This window comes from Drosophila suzukii, unplaced genomic scaffold (genome assembly GCF_043229965.1).
Source record: "Drosophila suzukii unplaced genomic scaffold, CBGP_Dsuzu_IsoJpt1.0 scf_9, whole genome shotgun sequence".
Classification (NCBI taxonomy): domain Eukaryota; kingdom Metazoa; phylum Arthropoda; class Insecta; order Diptera; family Drosophilidae; genus Drosophila; species Drosophila suzukii.
The window spans coordinates 2,030,001-2,056,635 of record NW_027255941.1 but is presented as its reverse complement, the minus strand read 5'-3'; the positions used below and the strand labels follow the sequence as shown (position 1 = coordinate 2,056,635).

The 26,635-nt window shown below is 39.4% G+C and overlaps 2 protein-coding genes and 1 long non-coding RNA gene across 5 annotated transcripts in view; 2 read left to right on the top strand and 1 right to left on the bottom strand.

The window, feature by feature from the left end:
- stai (stathmin) overlaps positions 1-26,635 on the top strand; it is a 249,359-nt gene that overhangs the window by 145,204 nt on the left and 77,520 nt on the right. The gene's annotated exons all lie outside the window — the stretch shown is intronic.
- Positions 19,878-21,032, bottom strand: LOC139355115 (uncharacterized). The gene is made up of 2 exons (XM_070999445.1): positions 20,892-21,032; positions 19,878-20,809 (listed from the first exon to the last, which is right to left on the bottom strand). Exon 2 carries the CDS (start codon positions 20,729-20,731, stop codon positions 20,204-20,206), a length of 528 nt encoding a protein of 175 aa, XP_070855546.1. The 5' UTR covers positions 20,732-20,809; positions 20,892-21,032; the 3' UTR covers positions 19,878-20,203.
- LOC139355116 (uncharacterized) lies at positions 21,662-22,138 on the top strand. Its single transcript, XR_011605848.1, has 3 exons — positions 21,662-21,780; positions 21,847-21,926; positions 21,981-22,138. It is a non-coding gene; the product is annotated as an uncharacterized lncRNA (long non-coding RNA).

Here is a 26,635-nt window from a genome sequence, read left to right as displayed (position 1 = left end):
TTCTTCGCAATCCTCCAGGTTAATTACTGTTCTTCGCAATCCTCCAGGTTAAATGTCACGGAAGCCATATAAAGATGTTTATCCATCCATCCCAACGTATAAGCATTTATATTTGAATTTCTTAACAGGAGGAGCGACTTGATCGCTCACTCCAATGTTCTTTTGTTAAGTGCTTTTTAATCCTATTACATTGGCGCATATAGCTAAAGATCGCTCAGCGATGGCGCCAGAGACCCGGAAGAGCGGTGGTCGACACTTATGTATAAATGGGTAAATATGTGTGAGGCTGACGGAGGGTCGACACGGGATAGAGGGGTACTATGTTCACTTGGAGACAGAGCGGTCGCGCATGGCAATTATGCTGACTCTGCAATGTCCAGTCCCAGTGCACTCAAGGGTGGTCATATTACCGAGCGCTCGGGGAACTGCTTGGGTCTTTGATTTGTATGTAAGTGTTGTGGCCGAGTGCTACAATCTGTTTGTACTTATATTAATGCATAGCACTGAGTACAGTGTGCATTCGATATGTAAACATACTACAATTGTCCTCCTTTATCGCTACCATAGTTCCGGGATGAAGATTTTGCCTGGTCGGTCGCCAATTCCCTCGCTCTTAAAGCAGGGACAACTAGGATGTACTTTACTTCATCCAGAATGCTTGCTGCATTTGACACAATTTTTACCAGCGCTTAAGGATACCTGCGTTTAGGTGGGTTAAATCAGGTTCGTCGATCGTTTTATTTGCCATGCCCCAGATAAAATGGACATTCGTAAGAATCTGTAAGTATTTAGGATCTTCTGAAATAGAGTAAACAAGTATTGAATTGAGCATTGCTGAGACTTGACATATGAGGGTTCGAAGTTCTTAAAATAAGAGAGTAGAGTTCCCAACGACGCGATAGGTGTGGTATTTTGCTGACTTTGCAGACCAAAGTGTGGATAACGAGGGAGAATTAAATGCCAATTGACTCACAACACCGTACAGTTATTGACAATCTCGCTTCCCTGTGGATCACTCAAAAATAACTCGCGAAGCTCCACACATTAAATGTTGGGCTGGGCTGGACGCGCTCGGCTAGAAGAGGGGCCATTAGTTGACCGGAACGGATGTATTTGTTGATGATACTCGAGACAGCGAGGGCTTACCCTCGTAGAGCTGTCCGGTTTCTCCTCGCAATGATGCGACAAATAGAACATCGCCATACAAAGCAACTTTTAGGAGACGAAATATAATGCAAATATATAAAAGTTTGGGCTGTATCGACGGGCCTGTATGTAGAATATAATTTATAGATACTCCTGACGTGGACTTGGCCGATCCGTCGAAAACGACGCGCAACTTTGTCGAAGAGCTGTCCGGTTTCTCCACGCAATGATGTGACAAATAGAATTGTGGGAAAACGTGCTACTCGCGCAAGAAAGCAGAGTATTTCTATTTAGTTTGAGGATTTATTTCCATCTTGGCTTCGAACCCTTTGAATCGCTAAAGTGCGCGTTGAATAGAGTCTCCTAACGTGTCAATGCTGGATTTGGTTGGCAACCTAACTGAGTACTGACCTGACTCAAGCCTAGAGTAACCCTGAGTAATTCGTCATAAGCGGATATTGTGGGAGATTCGCCACAGGAGTTGTCGATTTCCCAGAATCTTTTAACAATTTCTGATAAGGAGTCTTCCTCAAAACTAGGGACTTTACGAAGTGCTGCTAGAGATGAATGCTCGTTGCGAACGATTGAGAGTCCACCCGAAGCCACCCAACCTAGTTTGGTCTTCTTTGGGGATTGATAAACTATCTGCCATTCGAATTTGGCCTACACATATATATTGGGGTATACACTTCTGGGACATTTCCGGTAGCAAGTTTATAAAAAGAATTGAATCCTGACAAGCCAAAATTTTAAGGCATGAAACACTACACTTTTTCGAAATCCCAAAACTAGTCCTGTTTTCTAGTTCCTGTTTGTGGAGACCAAGGATGAAGATCGATAGAGTTTGGAGACCAAGGACGGAGAGCGATAGAGTTTGGAGACCAAGCATGGAGATCGAGAGAGAATGAAGACTTCGCGGGCAAGAGTGACGTGTGCAAAAACAGGATAACGGAACTCCACCAGACTTTGGACTCTCCCGCGAACTTTGGACCGTGAGAGTGCCACATCTCGGCAGTGGAGCGGCACACAGGCGTGCCACAAGCATCACGGGAATCAGCGGGATGGCAGCAGTGGGCGGAGCATCGATTGGAAGCGGTACGTGAAGGACAAGTCGGTCAACCAGGAGTCACGGACTTTGGACCCGGAGTGGAGAGATTCAGCGAGCCGTGCGCAAAAGGGAAATAACGGTTCCTGGAGGCCCTATCTAAGGCCGCAGAGCGCTGGCAGCTGGATCGGTCGATCACAAGGTGTCTAACCGTCAAGATCAATCAGATACCAAAGTGAACAGTCAGTCAACCAAATAATCTACAAGGGAGCAACAGCAAGTCGAGTCGTCGGAAAAGGAGCGCCGTGTGAGCCCACGAGGAGCAACATTGCTAGGTCGAGACGTTCGGAATTGGGATACCAGGAATCTCCGAATTGAGACACAAGTGGTTGAGTTCTGGAAGGCATCACGCGGCTAAGTCAAGGCGTTTGTTTTCCAACTTTGTCACAACCACACCCTGGCCAGTCGCCCGGCGGGTCTGTCAGAGACAAGCAAAGGAGTCCTACGACGAAGAACCGTCAGCTTGGGGAGGAAAGTTGTCTGCGACCCAGCGTACCTTGCCCGACCAAGCAGGACCTGGCGTGACGGATGAGCGGTAGATCGATTTGCGGTTTCAAGAGGCGGCCGCCTGGAGAGCCCTGCGATTACCGGCGAAGTTCCCGAACAGCAACCGCCCAACTCCCCGAGTGCCAGAACGATGAGACACGGGTCAGACGACAGTGCAGAGGACATCGACGGCGACGCCAGCAGACATTTCCGGCAGCCACGTTACCATCGCCGCGCGGAGCTCATTGGGGAGCGCAGGAGCGTCGCGGACGTCACGCATTGGGATGAAGCCGGGTGGAACGTTCGTTTGCGCTAGGGGTAAAGCAAAATGAACTGCTAGACAGCTTCCTGGCGGCAGCCTTGACTGTCAGCGCGATCAGAGCAAGAACCTAGCGGGACCATCCGGGACAGAGCAAGGGACAGGTATTGCCTCGAAAGGCATCGGCCTGGAGAGCAAGGCTTGTTCACCCTAGTCTGAGAACGGTGACGCTTCCCTAAGCCCACAAGGCCGAACTCTCTGCGAGTCTAAGGCGCAACAAGCGACCCCGAGGCAGCGCGTCGGCAAGCAAACAGAGGCGGCCACTACGAACTACACCACTACAGCGGAAGCCGAGTCAACGCTTCGAGGAGCCAGAAAGAGGATCGCCAGCAGCCGGCGGAACTAGAGTCAGGAGATACCGAAGCCAGCCCAGCAACACATCCGCTGTACTAATACCACGAGAATAGATCCCACTATTACCATTTGAACCCTTTGGTTTCTCACTGATCTACGGGCAATCACGTCATATAAATTTAGTGGGACGAAAACATAATTTTCTAAACTAGCCGCGCGAATCTCGTAGCAAGCAGACACAACAAAATCAGTTCGTTACAACACACACAAATAAAACTTATTGCTTTTTTATCGGATAAAAGGGCCGGAAACGCTTCCTTCTACCTGTTACATACTTTTCGACGAATATATTATACCCTTTAACCCTACCTTACATTGTAAGTTATTCAATGGAATAAGTTAGCCCTGCATTCTACTCTCTCTTAGCGCCAGCACCGTTTTTCGCTCTCACTTTTGTGTACATGCTTACATATGTTTCTGGCAGAGCCAAGTGAGAGCAATACACAAAATATGCTGTTTGTACCCGAGGTTGCTTAACATGACCAGCACCCAACAAATCAAGCAGTAGTCAAGTTGGGAACAGTACCAGGAGCCAGTTGCACCGACTGCAGCTGAGAATTGCTGATCAGCATATTATACGATTTAACGTCTGACTAACTGACTCGACGCCACACTGATCATTTTTCAGGTAAATTAATTAATATAAAATCTTTATACAGATAATTTATTGAAATATGCAAGTTTTTATAATTTACAAGCTATACGAAATCGCTATGCTGATAAATAGTAAAAATTATTGTCTATATTGTTTTCCTTGCAGATTATAAAAATTATGTGCACTAATTAAATACATCATCATACACCCATCTAAATACTTGAAAAATCTATTTGTTTGATGGTCTCTAAGTAAATCATAAAATTAAGGAATTTAAGTTTTCACTTGCCTACTTAATTTACCAGCAAGGAGGTTAAGTAGGCTTAATTGAATAACAAGTGGACTGCAGCTATTTCCGGGTATGCCTTAAGATTATGAACAGCACAATTTAAAAATTTATAACATAGAAATGGCAAAGCCAAAAATTAAAAAAAAAAATTGAATTTCGGGACAGTTTGAGGTCGCTTATTGTACCAGCTTAAACTTATCACCGGTCTTCGAATTATTTCCGAACTTCTGTTTGTTTTAAGTTTTTATGTCAATCTGTTTTTGCTGCAGGAGCTACTTGCCATTTTCTTTATTGGTTCTAAATAAACTTAGAACATATAACAACTTAGAACATAACATAACATATAAATGGCACACAGCTGGTAGCAAATCTTTTCGTTACAGTTTTGAAAACTAAAAACAGTGCAGTTTTGGCGTTCTGCTGCAAACATTCTCCTTTCGATGGAATTTTAAGGCTTTCAACCGATTTAGTTTCGATCAACAGAACGGCGATCCCTGCTATGGCTCTCCTGACCAGTCCCTTTGCGGTGCGGATGACGACAACTCTTGCAATGCCGTCCTCTCCTACGATGACGCTGTCATCAAGTCTGCCAAGAGGCCACTTGAGCGGCGGAGCATTGACCTCCTTTATCACTACCATGGTTCCGGGATGAAGATTTTTCCTGGTCGTCCGCCAATACCCTCGCTCTTGACGCATGGAAAACTAGGATGTACTTCACTTCATCCAGAATGCTTGTTGCATTTGACACAATTTTTATCAGCGGTTAAGGTTACCTGCGTTTAGGTGGGTTAAATCATGTTCGTCGATCGTTTCATTTGCCATGCCCCTCTAAGTTGTTAGGATATTCTGAAATAGAGTAAACAAGTATTTAATTGAGCATTGCTGGGACTTGACATACGAGTATGAGGGTTCGAAGCTCGTTAAATAAGAGAGTAGAGTTCCCAACGACGCGATAAATATGGTATTTTGCTGACTTTGCTGACCAAAGTGTGTATAATGAGGGGGAATGAAATGCCAACTGACTCCCAACGCCGTACAGTTGTTGACAATCTCGCTTCCCTGTGGATCATTCAAAAATAACTCTCGAAGCTCCTTTAGTTCGTTTCGAGCACCCACAAAGATAGTGACGATGTCAGTCCATATTGAATGTGGTTCCCCCGAAAGCTTATGAAGCGTTTCAGTGCTGCGAGAAATGATGATGTTGATATGTCCACCACCAATTCCAAATAAACTGCCATATGTTGCAAAACATATGAAAATTGAAACGCAGAATTTTTTTAAGCACAGTTCCTTACTTCCGATTTTATGTAGAATGGACCGCAAAAGTCAATGCAAGTTACTTAAATTTTTGGGCTGGGCTGGACGTGCTCGGCTGGCAGGGGAGACATTAGTTGACCGAGATGTTGGGGCCGCATTTGAAAGCAACGGATGTATTTGTTGATGATACTCGAGAAAGCATTAAGCCCTCCAATGGGCTTATATCGTTGTCGAATCGTTGCAAGGAGGAATTGAGGACCAGAATAAAGAAATGTGGTTTGGTACTGCGTAATTATTGCATCGGTGACTGGATGATGCTTCGGTAGCAAAATCGAATATCTTGCTTCGTACCCTAGGTTTGAGTTCTGGACACGACCTCCGACGCGCAGAAGCCCTTCGGCGTCCATAAATGGGCATAAAGACCGCAGCTTGCTACTAGGAGACAGGGGATGCCTTAAACTGAGCGCCTTGTACTCCTAGCCAAAATGCAATGCAAGCAAGAGCTACTGTGGAGTCGCTCTAGGAGTGATACTTACAGGAAAACTTAATTTCTTTAGCGCTGCTGAGAGTTCGACCTTTGGGATTGTCAATGTTTTTAAGGGAGAGACCCTAAATTTCGAGCATAACAAATGCGACAATTATACACCTCGCAACTCAGATTGGACGTATACGCAAGCGCCATATGCAGCCATGCTTGCGTCGCAGAGCCCATGTTACTCAATTGTGACCAGCGGCGTTAGAATGAATCGAACGAAGAATTTGCGACAAACACTTGAAAGCTAAGAGACAGCAAATTCCATTCGTAATGCACTGCTTGCGGTAAGCATTCGGACCACTTCAATTTTTCCCTTCATAAAGCCTGAAGAAATATTTTGAGTTTGGTAACGACAGGTGCATTCATTTCGAGTGGGTCGTACACCCAGACTATCATGAACAAGATACTTTGTTTTATGATGAATCTATCGGGTAAAATGTGTGTGAAGTTAAACAGCAGACTATCGGAGCTGGGATACCAGGCTAAGCCGAGAGCCTTTGTGATACTGGTGACATCCTTTAATTCCATCAGTTTTTCGCAACCGGAATCGCTTTCTCCTTTTAATGCGGCCGGTTCGTTTGAGCACCACTTTTGAATTGAAAAATTACCTTTTGCGAGTAGTTGTTTTACTTGTAGACCAATTTCAACGGCCTTCTCCACAGAACTTCCTCCTGAAATAAAGTCGCCTACATAAAAATCCTGCCGAACGATTTTCGCAGCCAATGGGGAGTTTATTTTCTTATCGAGTGCCAGCTTCTGCATTGCTCGAATAGCTAAAAACGCAGTAGACTTGGTTCCGTAAGTTATGGTAGCCACTATGTATGTCTTTATTTCTTCGTCTGGATGATCACTCCATAGAATACATTGAAGAAATTTATCTGGGCGAGTTACTCTCACGCAGTGATACGTATTACAAAAATCGCCGCACAAGGCAACTCTAAAGAGGCGAAATATAATGAGAATGTCAAAAAGTTTGGGCTGTATCGACTGGCCTGTATGTAGAAAATTATTCATAGATACTCCTGACGTGGACTTGGCCGATTTGTCGAAAACGACACGAAAACTTTGTCGTAGAGCAAATAGAATGGTGGGAAGACATGGTCCAACTCGATGTACTTGCGCATGAAAGTAGAGTATTTCCTTTTAGTCTGAGGATTTTTTTCAACTTGGCTTCGAGCGCTTTGAATCGCTAAAGTGCGCGTTGAAAAGGGTCTCCTAACGTGTCAATGCTGGATTTGGTCGGTAATTTATCTGAGTACTGACCTGACTCAAGCCTAGAGTAACCCTGAGTAATTTGTCATCAGCGGATGTTGAGATGTTGGGAGATTCGCCGCAGGAGTGTCGATTTCCCAGAACAATTTCTTTTAACAATTTCTGATAAGGAGTCTTCCTCAAAATTAGAGACTTTACGAAGTGCTGCTAGAGATGAATGCACCCTTAGCCACCCAACCTAGTTTGGTCTTCTTTGAGGATTGATAAACTATCTTCCATTCGAATTTGCTCCAGTTGGAGATGGCGAAGCCAAGGATCGGTTGGTAGTCCGTTGACCGAGTTATAACTGCTGAAAAGGATGTGGTGAATCTCTTGTCGCGGGACCGAACAGCGATGTCAGCTGACGAATTGAATACCATCGTTGACTCGCCAAATCCTGAAATCGATACGGCTGCATGATGAACCTTGATCTGGAGCTGGTTAGCCAGACGTGGGGTTATGAAATTAAGCTGGGATCCAAAATCCAAAAAAAACACAGTATGGTTTATATATGCATGCGTGGCTTCTGGCGTACATAATTACAGTAGGAAGCAAAATTTAGATGGATGGAGTTCTATTGTAAGGTGCAAGCCAAGTGCACATGTGGGTCGTTGAGCCGCTATAGGGGCTAAGTGCAACAGCGAATGGTGCTTTTGTTGACAGTGGCTGCAATGCCCTGAGCGAAATTGCAGCAAGCCTTTACCTTTCCAGATACAGTTTAGGCACTGGTTTAAGCGCCTGGCTTTCTTATGACGCAAGCACAGAGACAGATTTATGTATAATGGGCACTTTACAATATGGTGCTTCTTAGAATCGCAAAAGGTACAAAATTGCTGCTTATTGCTGCAAGTGACAATGAAAGAGCTTCGATTTTATCTATGGGAGCTTCGGCTCGACTGAAGGCTCGCTGGTACTGTAGCGCTATTGAGGTTTACCAGCATGTGACATATTCTTTCCAGGATAGCTGACATTTCAGCCCAGCTTGTCAGGTGGCAGGGCTTTCTCCTATCTTTCCTGAGTGCTATGGTCGAGTTTGCGTGAGATAATATGAATGAGTAATCCAACCTGGGCAATTGCAATTCCGGTTAACGAGTCTTGCGCCTGTTTAACTGGGAGGGAAAACTGATGTTGTCTTGGTAAGGAGGAATTTCTGTTGAGTTAGCGTCTGCGATATGTGCCGTTGTGAAGGTATCCTTATAGCGAGTTGGCGAAGACTTTGCCTTCCAATAGGAATTGGCAAGCTCGGAACGTGTATCCTACCAGAGCTTCAGCAGGTCCACCCCTTCGAGTTTATCTTGCCACATAAGAAAATCGTCCTTCATTTTCTCTATTGTGTCTATACAAACTGTTAAGTTGGCATCACCATAGGTGCTCATGTCGCCGTTGCTGAAATGTTCCCCCATTGCCTTTAGTCAGCAGCACCCGTTCCAACATCCTGCTAGCCAGCCGGTTGCAAGTTGTCAGCATCGTTGCTCATCTTAGCTGTTGTTCCCTGTAGCACGACTAGCGTTCCAGCATTGAAGCCGAGACATAAAAATGATTTTTCCCTTGACAATGGCGAAAGTCAAATTTGGGCACAACAGGAATGCGATTACCGCTTTTCCAAGTGAAGTGAGCGTGCACAACCATGAACGCTGATCGAAGCTGCCTTGCTTATGCGAAATTGAGCTCACTGATACGCGCAGCACGGTTGGCTATATTAACTGATCTGTTGCATTCTTCTTCGGCCTTTCCTGTTATAATTAAAATAAAAATGCCTAGCTTTCGTTTCGCTTTATACTTAAAGTTTTAGCGTGTGTGTATGACAAAAGGTGTTGTATAATATTCGTTTTTTGACTTAACATTTTGCGCTGTAACGCTCAACGTGGTGTTAGCGAATCTTTTCATTACAGTTTTGAAATGACACTAAAACGATAAAGTTTGTGCGTTCTGCTGCAAATACTATTTTTTAAACATTTGTTTTTATTTGAACATAAGAATACAATTTCAGTTTCAGAATAAAAAAATTAATTTTTTATATGATATTAGTTATGCCCTTTGAATAAAATGTGTTAAATCTGATAAGGGATTTCAGTGGGTATTATAAATAATTTGTATTTAAACGAATCTCATTTCCCCCATCAGGTTTAAAAGCATTATGTATACAGACACACGCACGCATTTCTGGTTACCTTAGAATTGGATTTTGGAGACGGAAGTTAGGGGGAGCATTTGAATTTGAATTCTCGCTTGTGAAAAAGCGGACATCCCATACAATTGTCTATATGGAGTGTCACATGTTCTTCACGCGTGCAAGCTGACATGTCACGCGTTATTCACAACGTGATTCACGAGTGAAACTTTATTTTCGGAACTGAAGGGAGGGTATTATAAGGAATTTGTATTTAAACGAATCTCATTTCGCCCGTCAGGTGCAAAAGCATTATTTGTACACACACAAATTAATGTTATAAATAGTTGTTTATTTAGAAAAAATACATTTTTTTTTTTTTTTTTTGGTTTTAGACCTTAATTTACTTAACTCAGTATAAAATGAAGATATTTTTACTTTTTATTTTTTTATGACCGATCGCGTCTTTAATCCGAAATAGACTGACTTCTAAATTCTAGATTCCTATCCAACGAACCTCGGCCAGAAGCTTTTCTTTTTCAAGCTTCTAGAATATAAAATGTTGCTTGAATTAAAAGGTTAGGCTAAAACTATCGCATCACATTGTAAAATGAAGTTTCGCTGACCGATGCAATATGATTGAAAATTGGAACGCAATATGATCTGAACTTAGATCGCAAATGTTTGTGCTTCGCACCTGAGAGTTTGGGCTTTAAGCGGAAGCTTGTGTTTACTTTTCGATTGGTTTGTTTATCTTACCAGGACAGCCAAGCGCGGCCCTCGAAGGTAATGGCAAAGGCAGAATCTTAAGCAAAGCGAAAGGCAATTGTGCTAAAGGCAAAAGCATTATCGCTGAGATTGAATTTCAAAATTTTTTATAAATTCCATAAGTGAAACAGCTTTATGGGTTGGATAACTCTCTCCCTTCTAAACATGATCGTCCCGATTTATTATGAATTTCGTTTAAACGATCCCTTAATTCTTTAGTATGTTTTTCTAGTTCTGGCCGTTGTTTTTTTGGTTACAAATGTATTTTGTATTTTGTAATGGATTTGAAATGTTTATATTATACAAAGAGAGTTCCGAGTTATTTGACGAAACGTTATTATAAATGGTTGTACCAATAAATGTTATTAGGAATGACTTTTATTGTTGACAATATTGTTACCATTCATTAAAATGGCACCATTATGAATAATGTCCATTCTTAAATTTTTCTCTCTCATTTTTGTTTTACAAATTTATTTCTTACCGTTTAATAATCGGGTAAAGCAAGTTTTTTTCCATACTTAAACTGCAATAATTATTAAAGAGTTCTTTCTTAAAGGTACACATTTCATATCATGTATTTGCACATTTTGCAACTTCATTACTTATTAATAATTTTCCATCGGTTTGGGAAATGTCTGTAGCGTAATATATCTCCAATTTTTTTTTTTTTTGGGTATCTTATATAAATGATTAAAAGTTCTTTATGCAGTGCGATTTTGAGTATATTGGAAAGCAACAACATGAGGGCGCATTTCGCAAATAGTTGCTCAACCACTCAAAGAAAAAATAGTGAGCCAAACTCTGGTGGAAATGGTCAAACACATTTCAACCACAAGCAAAGACAACAAAACAACAATTACGATAACCAGCGAAACAATAATAATTTAAGGTTTAATCATGACAACAACCAGAACAAAAATACTTATGGTTATTATAATCAGAACAAAAATAATTCCTGGGGCCAGGGTAGATTTAATAATAACCAACAAAATCAGTGGAACACCTATAGGCAGACCAAAAAAAAAAAAAAAAAGCCAATGGAGGTAGACGAGTCTATCCAGGTTCAGAATAGGGCTAACAACGGCTATAATCAAAACTATAATAAATATCAAAACAATAATTATAGCCAGAACAAGTGGGATCAAACAAAAAAATTTGAGTCCCAGAACACTCTGCAAGGACAAGCCCAAAGTAAAAGGGTACCAAGTGGAACTGTGAGACTAAACAACATTGAGGAGAACCATTTTATAGACAAAAGTAAGGAGTAGCCTTACCCTACTTATTTAGAAATGACCCGAAAATAAAAAAAAATTAAAAATATTAATTGACACTGGGGCAACCGCTTGTTATATTAAAACAGGAATTTATAAAAATAAGAATGAGCTTCCAATATACAAAAGAGTATCCACAGTAAATGGATATTCTATAATTAAATATTATCATGATAACTATTTTTGATACGCGATATACTTTTTATGAAATAGAAGGGCTAGACTCAGCTTTACTGGTCGGCTATAACCTATTGTAAAAAATAGGAGCTGTAATCGATACAGCTAAGGGAGTTATTAAATATAACAGAATAGAAGAAAAATTAAATTATGATAATGGAAACAATTTTAAACCAACATTCTATAACAGAAGAAAACACCATTCTTCCATTAAAAGAATTTATATTGAAAAAATACTTTAACGAAAAGGCTCAAATCAGATCCGAATCTGAAATGGGTAATCAAAGCGAATTTAGTTTGGGATATACAAATCCTGAGCATGCCGTCGTTGAAAAATCCGACAAAAATAAAAGTTTGGGAATTAAAAATCCTGAACGCGCCGTCGTTGAAAAATCCGACAAAATTAAAAGTTTGGAATTGAAAAATTCTGAACACGCCGTCGTTAAACTATCCGACAATCAAAAAATAAAGAACATAAAAATATCATCTGCAGATCAAAGAAAAGATCTGGAGAATGAAATATTATATATAATCAATGAAGAGCATTCAAAAATAAATATGCAGATTCCTTTTAGGACAGATATACGCGGTAAAATAAACACCGTAAATGATAGGGCCATTTACAGCAAACCTTACCCTTATGCTCTATCAGCTTCAGATTTTGTGAATTCTGAAATAAGTCGAATGCTAAAAGAAGAAATCATAAGGCCAAGTAGAAGTCCTTATAATTCCCCGGTACTAGTGGTACCAAAAAAGGGTTTCAATGAAGATGGAACTCCAAAACTAAGACTCGTAATTGACTATAAAAAACTTAATGAAAATACTATACCTGATAGGTATCCAATGCAGGACCCTTCAGTGATTTTATCTAATCTGGGAAAAGCCAAATACTTTTCAACAATTGACTTGGAATCTGGATTTCATCAGATTCTCATGAACGAACCCGACATTCAAAAAACCTCATTTTCAATAAATAATGGGAAATACGAATTCCTAAGAATGCCTTTCGGCTTGACAAACGCTCCAGGAATATTCCAACGAGCGATGGACGATATTTTGAGAGAACAAGTGGGTAAAACATGTCATGTTTATATGGATGACATAATCATATTTTCAAAAACAATTGAGCAACATTACAAAGACTTAATTGTCATTATTAAAATTTTGCTGAACGCAAACATAAAAATTTCGATTGAAAAATCAAAGTTCTTTAAATTAGAAACAAACTTTCTCGGTTACGTTGCTTCTCACAATGTGATCAAAACCGATCCCGAAAAAATTTCTACAATTGTAAATTATCCGATCCCTAAAAATATTCGAGAGCTTAGAAGCTTCCTAGGCCTTACAGGATATTACAGAAAATTTGTGCAAAATTACGCAAAGATAGCTAAACCTTTATCAAAATATTTAGAAGGCCAAAACGGCAAAGTTTTTAAAAAAGCATCACGTAAAAGTTTAAAACAGTTTGATGATTCAGCCGTAAGAGCTTTTAACGAGCTCAAAGAAAATTTAATTGCACAAGTAGAACTAGTACAACCGGACTATAATAAAAAATTTACCCTAACAACTGACGCGTCTGACTTAGCAATTGGTGCGTTTCTTTCTCAGGAAGGAAAACCAATCACATTTAACAACAATTATACGCGACAAATAAAAAGGAACTTTTAGCCATAGTATGGGCTTTTAAAAACCTTCGAAATTACTTATATGGGGTTAACAACATCGAGATCTATACCGATCACCAACCTCTTTCATTTTCCATTTCTCAAAAAAATTCAAATATCGAAATGAAAAGATGGTATTCTTTTATTGAAAGCTATTCACCCAAAATAATTTATAAGCCAGGAGCAACAAATGTTGTTGCGGACGCTTTGTCAAGGATACAAATTAATAACTTAACGGAAAGTAATGAATCGGTCTCAGATCAAAATACTCAGCATTCAGCAGAGTAGTTTTGAGAATGTTATACAAGAAACCCGAAAACCCTTAAACCAGTTTAAGCAACAATTGCTAATAGCAACGGGGAGGTATACAATACATGAGTCGATTAATGTATTCGGAAAACTAGACACATAATAGAGTATGATACTCCGGAAAATTTAGTATCAATATTAAGAGATTATATTCCACCCAATATAAAAATAGGAGTTCAATGTAATCTAGAAGATTTATATAGAACTCAAAAACCACTTAAAGACAATTTTATAAATACATTTTTATACACTAAGACATTTGTCCAGGATGTCGAAGACGCTGAAGGCAGATCTGTGATAATCACAGAAACTTATTGTAGAGCTCATAGAGGGCTTGATGAAAATTATAAACAAATAACTAGACTCTATTATTGGCCTAATTTACACAAAAAGCTTAAGGAATTTATAAAGAATTTCACAGTCTGCAATCAAAACAAATACAACAGACACCCAGTACAGATTCCTATCGGTCAAGCCTATTCCAGAAAGAGAAGGTGAAAATTTGCAACTTGACATATATTACGCCCAAAATCTTATATTCATTACTTGCATAGATTCCTATTCGAAATATTTAGTCGTAAAAGTAATCCCTAACAAACTAAATATAGAAAATAAAGTTTAAGAAATTTTACAACAATTTCCATTAGCCAAATCTTGGATGATAGATAACGAACCAAGTTTCTCTTCATCCCAATTCAAATCTTTTGCTCAAAGAAATGGGATATCTCTATTCTTTGCAGATCCTCGACATAGTACGGACAAATAGAAAGGGCACACTCTACTTTAACAGAAAATGCTCGCTGCATTAAAGATGAGCTTAATTTAATTGATTATTCCGAAATTATTATTAAAGCAGCACAAAAATATAATTTAACAATCCACTCAATAACCAACCAACGACCTTTTGACATACTATTTAATAAAATCAAACACGAAGATATGCCTAAATTATTGCAACAAGCTCAAGAGAAAATGTTGCATTTCCACAATAAAGATAGGCAAAGTAAGAATTATCACGGAAGAGAGGTAATTTACGAAAAGAAACATGGGGAAATAAATAAGCTTAATTCTAGATACAAAAAAAAGGAGTTAAGGAAAATCTCCCTAACAAAGTTATTATAAATAACAGAAACCGTACGATTCATAAAGATAATATTAAATAATTTGTTTCAAAATACAGATAATGATTTCAATAATGTACTTATTATTGCTGGTAGCTACAACCAAATCCGAAATTACGGATTACACGAACCATGATTTCCTTCTTTACAAGGATACCAAAGATTTTCTTATTTATGAATCATACGCAGATTTATTTCATATAACTAATATAAGTCTTTATAGAGATATAATTAATCTTGAAACAGAATTTCTAAAGAGTCACGACAGCAACAATTTTCTTTGGAAAATATTCCACGATTTAAAAATTATCCAAATACTTATCTCCCAAAGTAGATCGAAAAGAGGCATTAATGAAATAGGCACTATTTGGAAATGGATAGCGGCAACACCAGATCATGATGATTTCATAACTGTCCAAAATAAAATCGATGATTTAATACAAAATAATAACGATCAATTCGTTATTAATTCTAAAATATTTAAAGAGATAAAATCTTTATCTGAAGAATTCAAAACAACCTTTAAAGATCAAGAAATTCCGCTTAGAAAATATCGTCTGCGTTTGCTTACTTATGATTTTATGAATTTAATGGACACAATTACACTCGCCAAAATCGATGTATTTAATACTAAAATTGTAAACAATGACGATATACAAGAAGTTTACAAACACGAAAATAGACCTGTAGTTATAACAGACCTTTTAGATATATCTGAATTTAAAATCGCTTTGCATCAAGACCTTATTATAAATTACATAAAATACCCTATTATTACCGATCGCTGTGACGTTTACAATTCAAGATCCATTTCACATGATGATGGAAAGTTATTAATTGATAATCACGTCGCAAAATGTAGAAATAAGTACTATGTAATGTCTAATTTTAAGTCAGAAATATTTAATAATTATTGCACACTTAACCCAGAAGGTTCTTGTTTCACCAGATTACTAAATGGAGAAAAATCTTTTTGTAACAAAATCAGAGAAAACAAGGAAGAACGCTATAGTCGAGTACCCCGACTATCACATACCCGTTACTCAGCTAAATAGAGATATGCAAGTAGCAAAGCGAGATTAAAATGCGCCACCTACCGGCGGTATACAGATCTAAGCGTTATGGGCGTTAGAGTGGGCGTGGCAAATTTTTTTTGGACCAATCGATAGGTGTTGACGAAACCAATACATTTCAATTAAAATTTGTTATCTAGCATAAAAATTGTGGGCGTCACAGGTTTCGCGGTTTGTGGGCGTTAGAGTGGGCGTGGCATATTGCGCTGCGTATAAGGCTACGGAATCTAAATCTGAAACTCCAATTCTCTACCTTTGATAGTTTCCGAGATATCCACGTTCATATTAACGATTTTTTGAAGTTTGTGGGCGGTTTATGGGCGTTAGGGTGGGCGTGGCAAACTTTTTTTTGGGTCAATCGATAGGTATTGATGAGAACATTACATTTCAGTTAAAATTTTTATTCTAGCATCAAAACTGTAGGAGCCACAATTTTGGGCGGTTTGTGGGTGTTATAGTGGGCGTGGCACTCTACTGAAACAAACTTGCGCTGCGTAAAAAGCTCAGGAATCTACACGCCAAATCTCAATAGCCTAGCTCCCATAGTTTTCGAGATCTCAGCGTTCATCCGGACAGACAGACGGACAGACGGACATGTCTAGATCGACTCGGCTAGTGATCCTGATCAAGAATATATATACTTTATGGGGTCGGAAACGCTTCATTCTTCAATGGGTCATATTTGATTACTTTTAATGGAACCTCTATAATTAATAATATTTCCTACACCAATGTAGACAATAAGATATTGGAATACATCACAGCTCGAAAATATACAGATTTTTTAATATCCGAATATATTATATCTAATGATTCGGAACTCTCATTTGATTATATTAACATACTAAATCCATTTATTCAAATTAAACAAACTCAAATACCAGTTACGTTAATATTAATCATATTCACATTTATATATTTAATTATTATGATTATAATCAAATTTAGAAAATTTTTAATATTCAAACCATGGCAAATTCGTATAGAAATCAAACCAGAAAGCAATATTTCCGATATTGAGATAAATAATACCCCCGACAATGAAAATACCCTAGAAGAAAATATCATTGTCGAATCAACCAATCAATTACATTCAATATACCCAACAGTTCCAATGAATCGGGACGATTAAATTTAGAATGGGGGGAGTTATATGACACATTATTTAGGGGCTCTTACCCAATTTATAAACAACTTTGAGCCGAGAGCTAATTTCCAAATAACTCTGACAGACCCGAGATAAATCCGTGGTCAGCTTTTTATGTCAAGCAGGCCTACAAATCATTCCCACCCAGATCAATTTCACGTAGTCCGAATCAAACGGATGCTGTAAACATCCAAACCGATATTGTAAACAATCGGAGTCCCAAGCGAGCCCTGAGTCCGCTAACGTAAACAAAAGATCCAAAAAAGTGAGTTGCATATTATTGTACAACAAATTTAATTGCATTCGGCCTTACATCCATACATATATACACTTATGCAAAATCGAAGAATAAAAAAGCATACAGTTAGAATTATTTAAATCCCAGTGTTCTGCCAATTTAGGCTCCCAAAACTATCCAAGATTTTTTGACTCCATCGAGGACTATAATACATAATAATACATGTTATCAAATTATTACAAAGGCAAAAATAATACCAGCACTCCAAAAAAAATAACAAGCTCGTTCCAATTATACCATACTACAACATACATATACCAAAAAGGATAAATACCATAGTTTTTTCCACAGGTGATATACAAACTCCTTTATCACCGTTCCTAATGCGTATTATTGGGTTTAATTCCGCAAAGTAACCAGGTCGGTCCGTGCTCCAATTTCTATTTTTTCGGATCCATGACTTTTTATACCCGTTACTCGTAGAGTAAAAGGGTATACTAGATTCGTCGGAAAGTATGTAACAGGCAGAAGGAAGCGTTTCCGACCCCATAAAGTATATATATTCTTGATCAGGATCACTAGCCGAGTCGATCTAGCCATGTCCGTCTGTCCGTCTGTCCGTCTGTCTGTCCGGATGAACGCTGAGATCTCGAAAACTATGGGAGCTAGGCTATTGAGATTTGGCGTGCCTGAGCTTCTTACGCAGCGCAAGTTTGTTTCGGCACAGTGCCACGCCCACTCTAACGCCCACAAACCGCCCAAAACTGTGGCTTCTACAGTTTTGATGCTAGAATAAAAATTTTAACTGAAATGTATTGGTCTCGTCGATACCTATCGATTGATCCAAAAAAAAATTTGCCACGCCCACTCTAACGCCCATAACGCTTAAATCTGTATACCGCCGGTAGGTGGCGCATTTTAATCTCGCTTTGCTGCTTGCATATCTCCATATAGCTGAGTAACGGGTATCTGATAGTCGAGGTACTCGACTATAGCGTTCTTCCTTGTTTTTATTACAAACATCAATTTTTGCCGTTGTGATTGACCAATAAAATTTTGTTGGTCAAACTTAAGTAGTCGTAAGATATGTTTTATAAACTGTAAGCCTTGATCAATAAAATTTTTTTTAAATCTCTAGAAAGAGATTCTTTATCTTTGAAGAATTTGGATTATCAAATCCAAATTGTTTTTTAATATTTTCAATTAAATCATTGATTTTATTTTGTTCTTTAATGAAATCATTATGATCCGGAGTTCCAGCTAAATATTTCCACAGGGAATTCACTTATTCCCCTTTTCGATCTAGTTGATATTAACTGTAACAAAATTAATTCTATGTCGTTTTTATTTTCCCATTGTGATTTCATATTAGAATCCATTTATATATTAGTTGATTCTGTATGTATTATTTCTTTATAAAATTTTAAATTAGTTACGTGGAATATATCGTTGTATGATTCATATCGTTGTATGATTGTCCTTGAACAAAAAAAACTCATGGTTCGAGTACTCAATTATATCTGAACTGGCCAATATTATGATTGATAAAATAGGTTTTAGGAATAGATTTTCTGTAAGTTAAGAAAATAGTTTATTTGTATATAATTTGTTTATAATTCTGTTTCTACTTTTAATTATTATTTTACTAGGCATAACCTCCTCAACTACTTGTTTTATATACCTTGGCTCAAGTTTATTTCTAACCCCATATTTCTTTTCATAAACTACTTGTCCTACATGATATTATTTTTCTTTTCTGTTTTCATTATGTGTTTCTACCATTTTCTCTGGAGTTTTTTTCAATATTTGAAGAATTTTATCGGGCTCTATTATTCTTTTAAGGGAACGTTCTCTTTGTTTTGGTCGAAATGAAGGCAAAGTTCGTCAATTTTTTGTGGGATAACGAAAAGGCGTACGAACTTCGGGTTTTGCTTTTTGAATTCGTTTATTATTCAAGATTTTTTTTAAATTTATTTGATGGTGAAATTCAAAATGGCGGCTTTCGTCTGCCTCCGCGCGGCAAACATCGTCCAAAAATTCCGAGCCTGCAGCCTCTTGTAGTCAACTCAGATAGAAAATTGTTATCATTAGTTAAAGTTAATATACTTTTGTAAGGCACTAACCTAATGGCATCAAATTGCGGCCATAAATTGACCGCGTAATGAATGTTCGAATTTTAAAGTTCGATTTTCGTACATTTTTTTTCAGTTAAACCACGTTGAAAAATTATAAATAAATTATTTTTTATTTTCGGAGTAGCTTAGTGCCCAATAAAAAAGCATATACTTTCATAAAAATTTTACATGAAGCAAATCGGTTCACAGGATGACGCTGTGGACGCGGAATTTTTTTGGAAAACATGGTTTCGAGAAAAACGCGTTTAAAGTTTTTTAAAGTACGCAGCGCGCGTGACGCAGGTGTATTCGAAACGCTCTCATTCACAAACTATTCATCGTATCGAAAAATCCTTTCACACACATACTCTACGGATATGTGGCTTTCAATTTTTGCAAAAAAAAATCGATTTTTTGATCCAAAACAAAGAGAACGTTCCCTTAAGCAGCGAGCTAATTCTGTTAATGTCAAATGTGCCCTTTAAACCTGTCAGTTTTAGATTTGAAAATTTAACACTCTTTTGTACTCAGTAAAACGCGAAAACTGATGATTGCAGGGATCCGGTATTTATTCGATGACGAAAGGGAGTGTGCGCAATGATTCTCATATAACAACTAAACTTTAAATTTAATTTTAAGCCTATTTTAACTAGGGGCGATAGACGCTCGAATTCGCGAAAGCGAAGAAAGCCTTATTACGCTCCCGCTCCCGTCTTACACTCTACAACAAATTAAAAAAAAATAAGCGCAAAGTGCGCAAACACCGCCCCCTCTAAAGAACCGCCGTCTTCAGCACACCACAGGCAGCCTATGGATCGCTCGCCGGTACGTGCCACCCTTGGTCTTCACGTCCGCCACTCGAACTTTGTCATCAGCGCCGACGTGTACCGCCACGACACGCCCAATCGTCCACTGCTGCGGCGGAAGATTGTCCTCGACGACGACGATGAGAGCTCCCACGGTGCCACTTTTTCCTCGCCTGGAGGCTGGAGGCGTACTCCCGGGACAATCGCTGCCAAAACCTGTGCCTGAGAGACAAGACACTGCGCCATCGTCGCATGCAGGTTGGGCTGAGTTGGTCCGGGAGCGCTGCTGATGGTGGAGCTAGAAGGGCGCCGCCGATCAGAAGATGGCCTGGGCTTAGGGCTTCGCCGTCGTTCGGATCGCTGCTGATCGCTCCGAAGGGCCTGGAATTGAGGACTGCCTCCACGCTGGTGAGGAGAGTTCCGAGCTCATCCGCGGTCAGGATGTCTTTGCCGACCGTCCGAAAGAACAGGTGCCATAGTCCGCCGAAGTGAGGTGCTCTGGGCGGTATGAACGCAAACTCGCATTCTTTTTTTAATGCGAATGTTCCGATACCGCCGCCGTGCTCTTCCAATCGGGACCGGAAGTCTCTCATGACGCGATCTGCTACGACGAAGTTCGTCGCGTTGCCGCACCACACCTTCTCCGGAATCCCGCGTCGACTCACTTACCTCTGAAATGCCAACAAAAATGCATCAGTGGTGAGGTCAGACACTAACTCTAAGTGGACCGCAACTCCTTGTACGGTGGCTTACCAAGCATACGATAAGTTGTGTTAAAGGAGTGCGAAACTTTTTTGCACCTTTGAATAAACCGAAAAAGCCACAAGAAAGCTCTATGAAGCTTTATGTGTGACGAAACCCTTCAGTTCTGCAGTAGGGACGCGGTGACATGGCTCAAGGCAAAAAGCTTTTTTTGTGCCTAAAACGCTGTGCCGCTGTTGACGTCAGCAGAGCAGTCGGCGCAGCGTAGAAGACTGCCCACGAAAACGATCGTGCAACAAAGAGAGGCAGATATTCGGATATTTCCCTCTCTTTCTTGTCTTATAATCTGCTGCACTCCGCGCTCGCAGAGACAAATTTCGGCTGGTCCGTTATTTTTTTTTGCGTCTCTCCGTTATGTTCGGCTAGCGACTAATATTTCGGCGGAAAAATTTTCGTGGAGAAGCGACATGTGAATGCCCTAATATTTTAGGAGCATTATTGTGTATCGAAAAAAACAACTAATATTGTTTTATAAAAGTAAACTATTTGATTATAGTAAAATTTAGTAAATTGAATTTACTTATAATGTTATATTTACTTATTATACATTCTTATTACAATATAATTTTATAGTTAAGTTATAGAAATTTAGTCCGTTAAAATTGATTTAAGTATTTAAAACATTTAAGTATTAACATTTAAGAAAAAATCGTATTGTATTTTTTACTCAAGAAGTAAAAACTATATAGTCGGATATATTTCACTTTAGAAAGGGTATAGGTGCAGTGGCACGCGCCAACAGCGAAGAGAAAACAAAAGAAATCTAGTAAAGGGGTGAGAAGACTTGGTGCATTCTGTTTGAGTGATTGAAAGGGAAGCATCCATTTTAATGGTGCGCAGCAGAGGTACTTTAATCGTTTAGTTAATATAATAAAGTCAGGTAAGTGCTACATTAAGTTTAAGATGTTGTGTATTGATCTTAGTTTAAAGTACGTAAATTTTGAAGGTATTCAATGGGTTCCGTTAGCCGAAAGTGGATGACGAAATGTTTTGTGCCAATAAAAATTCTGCAACAAGCTATAAAAGGTAATTATACAATTAAACAAATAAAACGCATTTTTTAAACATATGTTTTTTCAGGAGCGTTGGCCAAGGATTCAGAGGACCCGGACAAAGGTTTAAGAACGGCGATGTCTAACGTTAAAAATAAGCCTACGAAGCAAAAAAACAGAAACAATAATTGTACAATTTTTGAAAATCTAAATAGTACCATATAATTAAAATGAATTAAAATAAAATGAATTAAATTCTATATTTTTTTAATTGAAAACTCAAGGAAAAATTCTGATTTTCACAAGTGATTCACTTGGGACGTGTCCCTTGCAAGTGATTTCACAAGTGAAAACTCAAGGAAAAATTCTGATTTTCCCAAGTGTTTCACTTGGGACGTGTCCCTTGCAAGTGATTTCACAAGTGAAAACTCAAGGAAAAATTCTGATTTTCCCAAGTGATTCACTTGGGACGAGTCACCGGCACGTGACAGGCCATACGAAAAATGAGTATAAGGAACAAGTGAAATCCCGTAGGACTTCGAAAAATTTTCATTTGAATTTTCACTTGTGAAAATGCGGACATCCCATACAATTTTCTATATGGAGCGTCACTTGTTCTTCACTTGTGCAAGAGGACATGTCCCACGGGATTCACAAGGTGATTCACAAGTGAAACTTTTTTTTTGGAACTGAAGGGAAATGACTCTATTTTCTGAAGCACATAATTGGGCTCTGGGATTACCACAAGCGCTAATGCTGATTTGCGTAATTCCTCTACACGACATCAGCAGGAACTTCGAAGTGTCGATTAACAGGCCAATCTATTACTGGATCGACCAAAAACGACGGCCCAGAGAACCAAATGGAAGCTATACGTCACATCCGCGTGATACGATGTCCGCTGGGTTAACTTTAGTAGGGACATGTCTCCAAATTGCTTTTTCCGACTACTCTTGAATCTCTTCAACTCGGTTTGAGACAAAAAACGACAATGACGACGGATGCGTTTTGATCCAATGCAGAGAGATCTCCGAGTCCCTCCACAGGAACACTTTTGCAATCGGAAAATTAAGCAATGGTCTTACACGATTATAAGGATCCGCTAGAAGGTGAGCTGCACACAACTCAAGGCGGTGCAAAGTTTTCGTCTTAAGGGGAGCTATTTTGAATTTTGCTGTCAATAAAAACACTTTTAAACCTTCAGCGGTATTAGTGCGAACGTAGATGCACGCTCCATATGCTCGCATGGAAGCGTCAGCGAAACCATGTATTTCTGCAGGGACTTAGGCGTCTGTATGAACGAATCGCGATACCTTGATTTTGGGCAGCTGCAACAGCGTTCCCTTGAAAGCTTCCCAAGATGTCTGCAGTTGCATCGGCAGCGACTCGTCCCAGTCTAACTTTTAAAGCCACAGTTCCTGCTACAACATTTTTGCCGTCGGGCAGTTACCGACAGTATGTTTCGTTTTGTCGCAAGAAGATCCAGGAAAGAACCATCTAACCGAACTTTAAAGTAATCTTTACAAGGCAACGAAATCACGCCAAGGGTTTTATTTACGTCAGAGCCTGCCGTTGGCGGCATGACAGGGCTTTTAGATGCGGACAACTTTGCCAATTCAAATCCCGCCTCTTGAAATACATGAGAAACTACGTCCGGAGGCTTAACTGGTCCTTAATGCTTCTGGCGCCAGTCAACAAATCGTCAACATAAAAGTCCTTCATGCTTTGGCAGGTATGGTGCTGGCGAAGTTCCATAGGTCACGGTGTTCAACTTGAAGATTTTTAAAGACTCAGATGGATCTCGTCTCCACACTATAAGCTGAAAGTTTCGGTCAGCTTCATGAACCAACACTTGACGATACAACTTTTTCGCGTCTGCTGCAAGCGCAAACTTGTGCAGTCTAAAACGAAGCAACGTCGAATACAACTCCTCTTGAATGGTGTGACCTACCATCAATATGTCATTCAACGCGACCTGCGTCGATGTACGGCTTGAGGCGTCGAATACCACTATCAACTTTGTTAAAGTGCTTTGAGGTCGCAGCACTCATTGGTGCGGAATGAAATAGTGCGGACTTTATGGAACTTTATTATCAGTGCAAGAAATGTGGCCCATGGCTACATATTCTTCCATAAATTTCAGAGACATATTTTTGTTTAATGAAGGCCGTTGGACAATCTCCTTTCCAGCGACAAGAATCTACGTTTCACAACTTCATATGATAAACCAAGAGTGTTTGGGTCAGATTTGAACGGCAGACGAACCGAAAATCTCCCAGACGACATTCTTTGAGTATTTTTCTGAAAGTGTTGCTCACAAGGCTCCTGCTCAGGTATATGGTCCTTGGCCTTGGGCGGCAAGTCCTCCACAGGCCAAAATTTCTGCAGGGCTGTGTCAATTAACTCCAGCACTTCCTCCTGGCAGCTGAGATGTACCAATTTTTCTGTATCTCTTATTCTTTCTGAGGCACATTTCCCTGACACTATCCAGCCGAGAACTGTTTTTTTTTTAAAATGGGAAACCCAGGTCCTTGCTTTCTTTGGCCGACTGACAAGAGTTCAAAGAACGATTCTGCACCCATAAGCATAACTATTTTCTGCGGCTTGAAGACGAATGGATTTGCCAATTGAATGTTTTCAGGCACCCTCCAGCCGTTGGAGTTCACCGTTTGATCCGGATGATAACTAGAAATATTTTTTAAGATGTAAAATTCGGACGACAACTGACTGCTATCCTCTCGCGACTTGACTATCGTTTACATTTTCTTGGTTGCTTGAGCGTTAGTTCCACCTCTCTCTCAATCTTAAGTCTCTGAGCGAGCTCATCGGTCACAAAATTTACATGTGAACCAGAATCGAGCAACGCTCGAACCAAACCTAACTCGCCATTTTTTGTTGGTACGCTCACGATGGCTGTGGCAAGAATAACTCTATAACATGCGAATTGTATGGAGTATTCTGTAAGAGCGTGGGCTCAGAAGAATTCGGCGAATAAATGTGAAGCAATGTTTGGTTTAAGGACTTACACACCCTCCATCTTTTCGATTTGCATTTTTTCACCGTGTAGCCGTTTCGAAGGCAATTAATGCATAAAGGCGCCCTCTTTGCAAAATCGAATCTCTGCTGAACTGTTAGGGCGGCAAAAGCAGTGCAATTGCCTACTTGATGTTTTGATGAGTTGCAAAACACACATATTTAAGGATCTGCCCATGGCAGCGACAAACAAAAAACTCCTGCTTCCATTCTTCTTAGGACAAGCCTGGCTCTGCTGAACAATTTTTGGCTTGCACTCTTCTTCGGCAACCATACATATGTTTATAGTGCTTGTTCAGAGCCGACTCACACTCGCTCCAAGGAGGAAGCGATGTGTAGTCCAGCTGTTCTTCCCACTTTCTTTTAGTTCCTGCATCGACTTTGCCCATTAATAAATGAATTAGGATGCCATTTCTGATACGTTTGTCATGCCCAATGGACAAAAGAAAATCGTAGAGCGCTGTGACTGTGTCGCTGAGGTTTCTCAAGGGGGAAGCTGATGGCTGGGAAATTGTCAAAGAAAATTAAACAATCATTATTGTACACCCGCCTTAGGCTAGCCAGGGCTTTTGGATAATTATCCGCGGTGACTTGAAATGCCCTGACTGTTCCTAGCGCGTCTCCAGCCAAACACGATATTAAATGGTTAAATTTTTCGATATCGTGAATCGTGTCATCTTTGTCAACAAACGTTTCCAAAAGGCTAATAAAATTTTTAAATTCGGAATGCTTTCCGCTGAAGGTTGGAAGGGCGAAGCTCGGCAAACGGCATTGGGGCGTGCGCGTTGCCGGCGTAGCGGAATTGTCAACGCTTTTAAGCCATGTTTCTGCAATTATGTAAATTAGCAACGATTTTGCTATTATGGCAGTCTCTTTTGACTCTTCGCGGTACACATCATCTACATTTTTCGCTTCGATTTGATTTTGAATATGCGAAGCATTATAAATGTGCTTGTTTAGGATTTCTAATCGACCTTCTAACTCAACCGTATTTAACGAGAATCGACCGTAACTTAACTATTTTTGCATTCGCTCTATACACCTCATATATCCATCTTGTTGGTTTTTTAACTCTTCGATTTCCTTGTTACCAGTTTCGGGATTTCTCATTTTTTTTAAAGTTTTTTAAATTATTAAATAATTTTTTATATTTATAAAAATTATAACCAACTATAGGAATAAGCCGAAAGCAATTGTTATTTTAATAATTCAACCACAATAATATGCCAAGCGCACGTAGTGAAGGGGAGCGCACGCCAAGCTCAAACACGGCTAACGGCTCAACGCAATGCTAACGGAGAATGATGACCGATAACTAATGGCGAAAAGCGAGGGAAATTCTGCAATCAGAAATTTGCATAGTTTTCAACTTTGACCACTGTAATTCTTTGCTAAACTCAAATTGTTGCTCACTACGATGAGAAATAGGGGAATTTTTATTTTCAAAAACCAGGTCGCCGACTTACTCGTAGTTCCAAAGCGATTCACTTATGTATTTATAATTCGAAATATGTTTGTATGGATGTATGTATATATCAGAATTATAATCGTTAGTGCATGCAAGTTTTATTTGTTTCTTGGTTAGAGTGCTCGCAATCTACTGAATTCTATTATACGAATGCAAAAAGTTGAAAGATGGGCCAATACAAAATTTACGACACGCCACCGATTAACTTTGAACTTTCAGCATTCTATACCTGCGGGGTATTC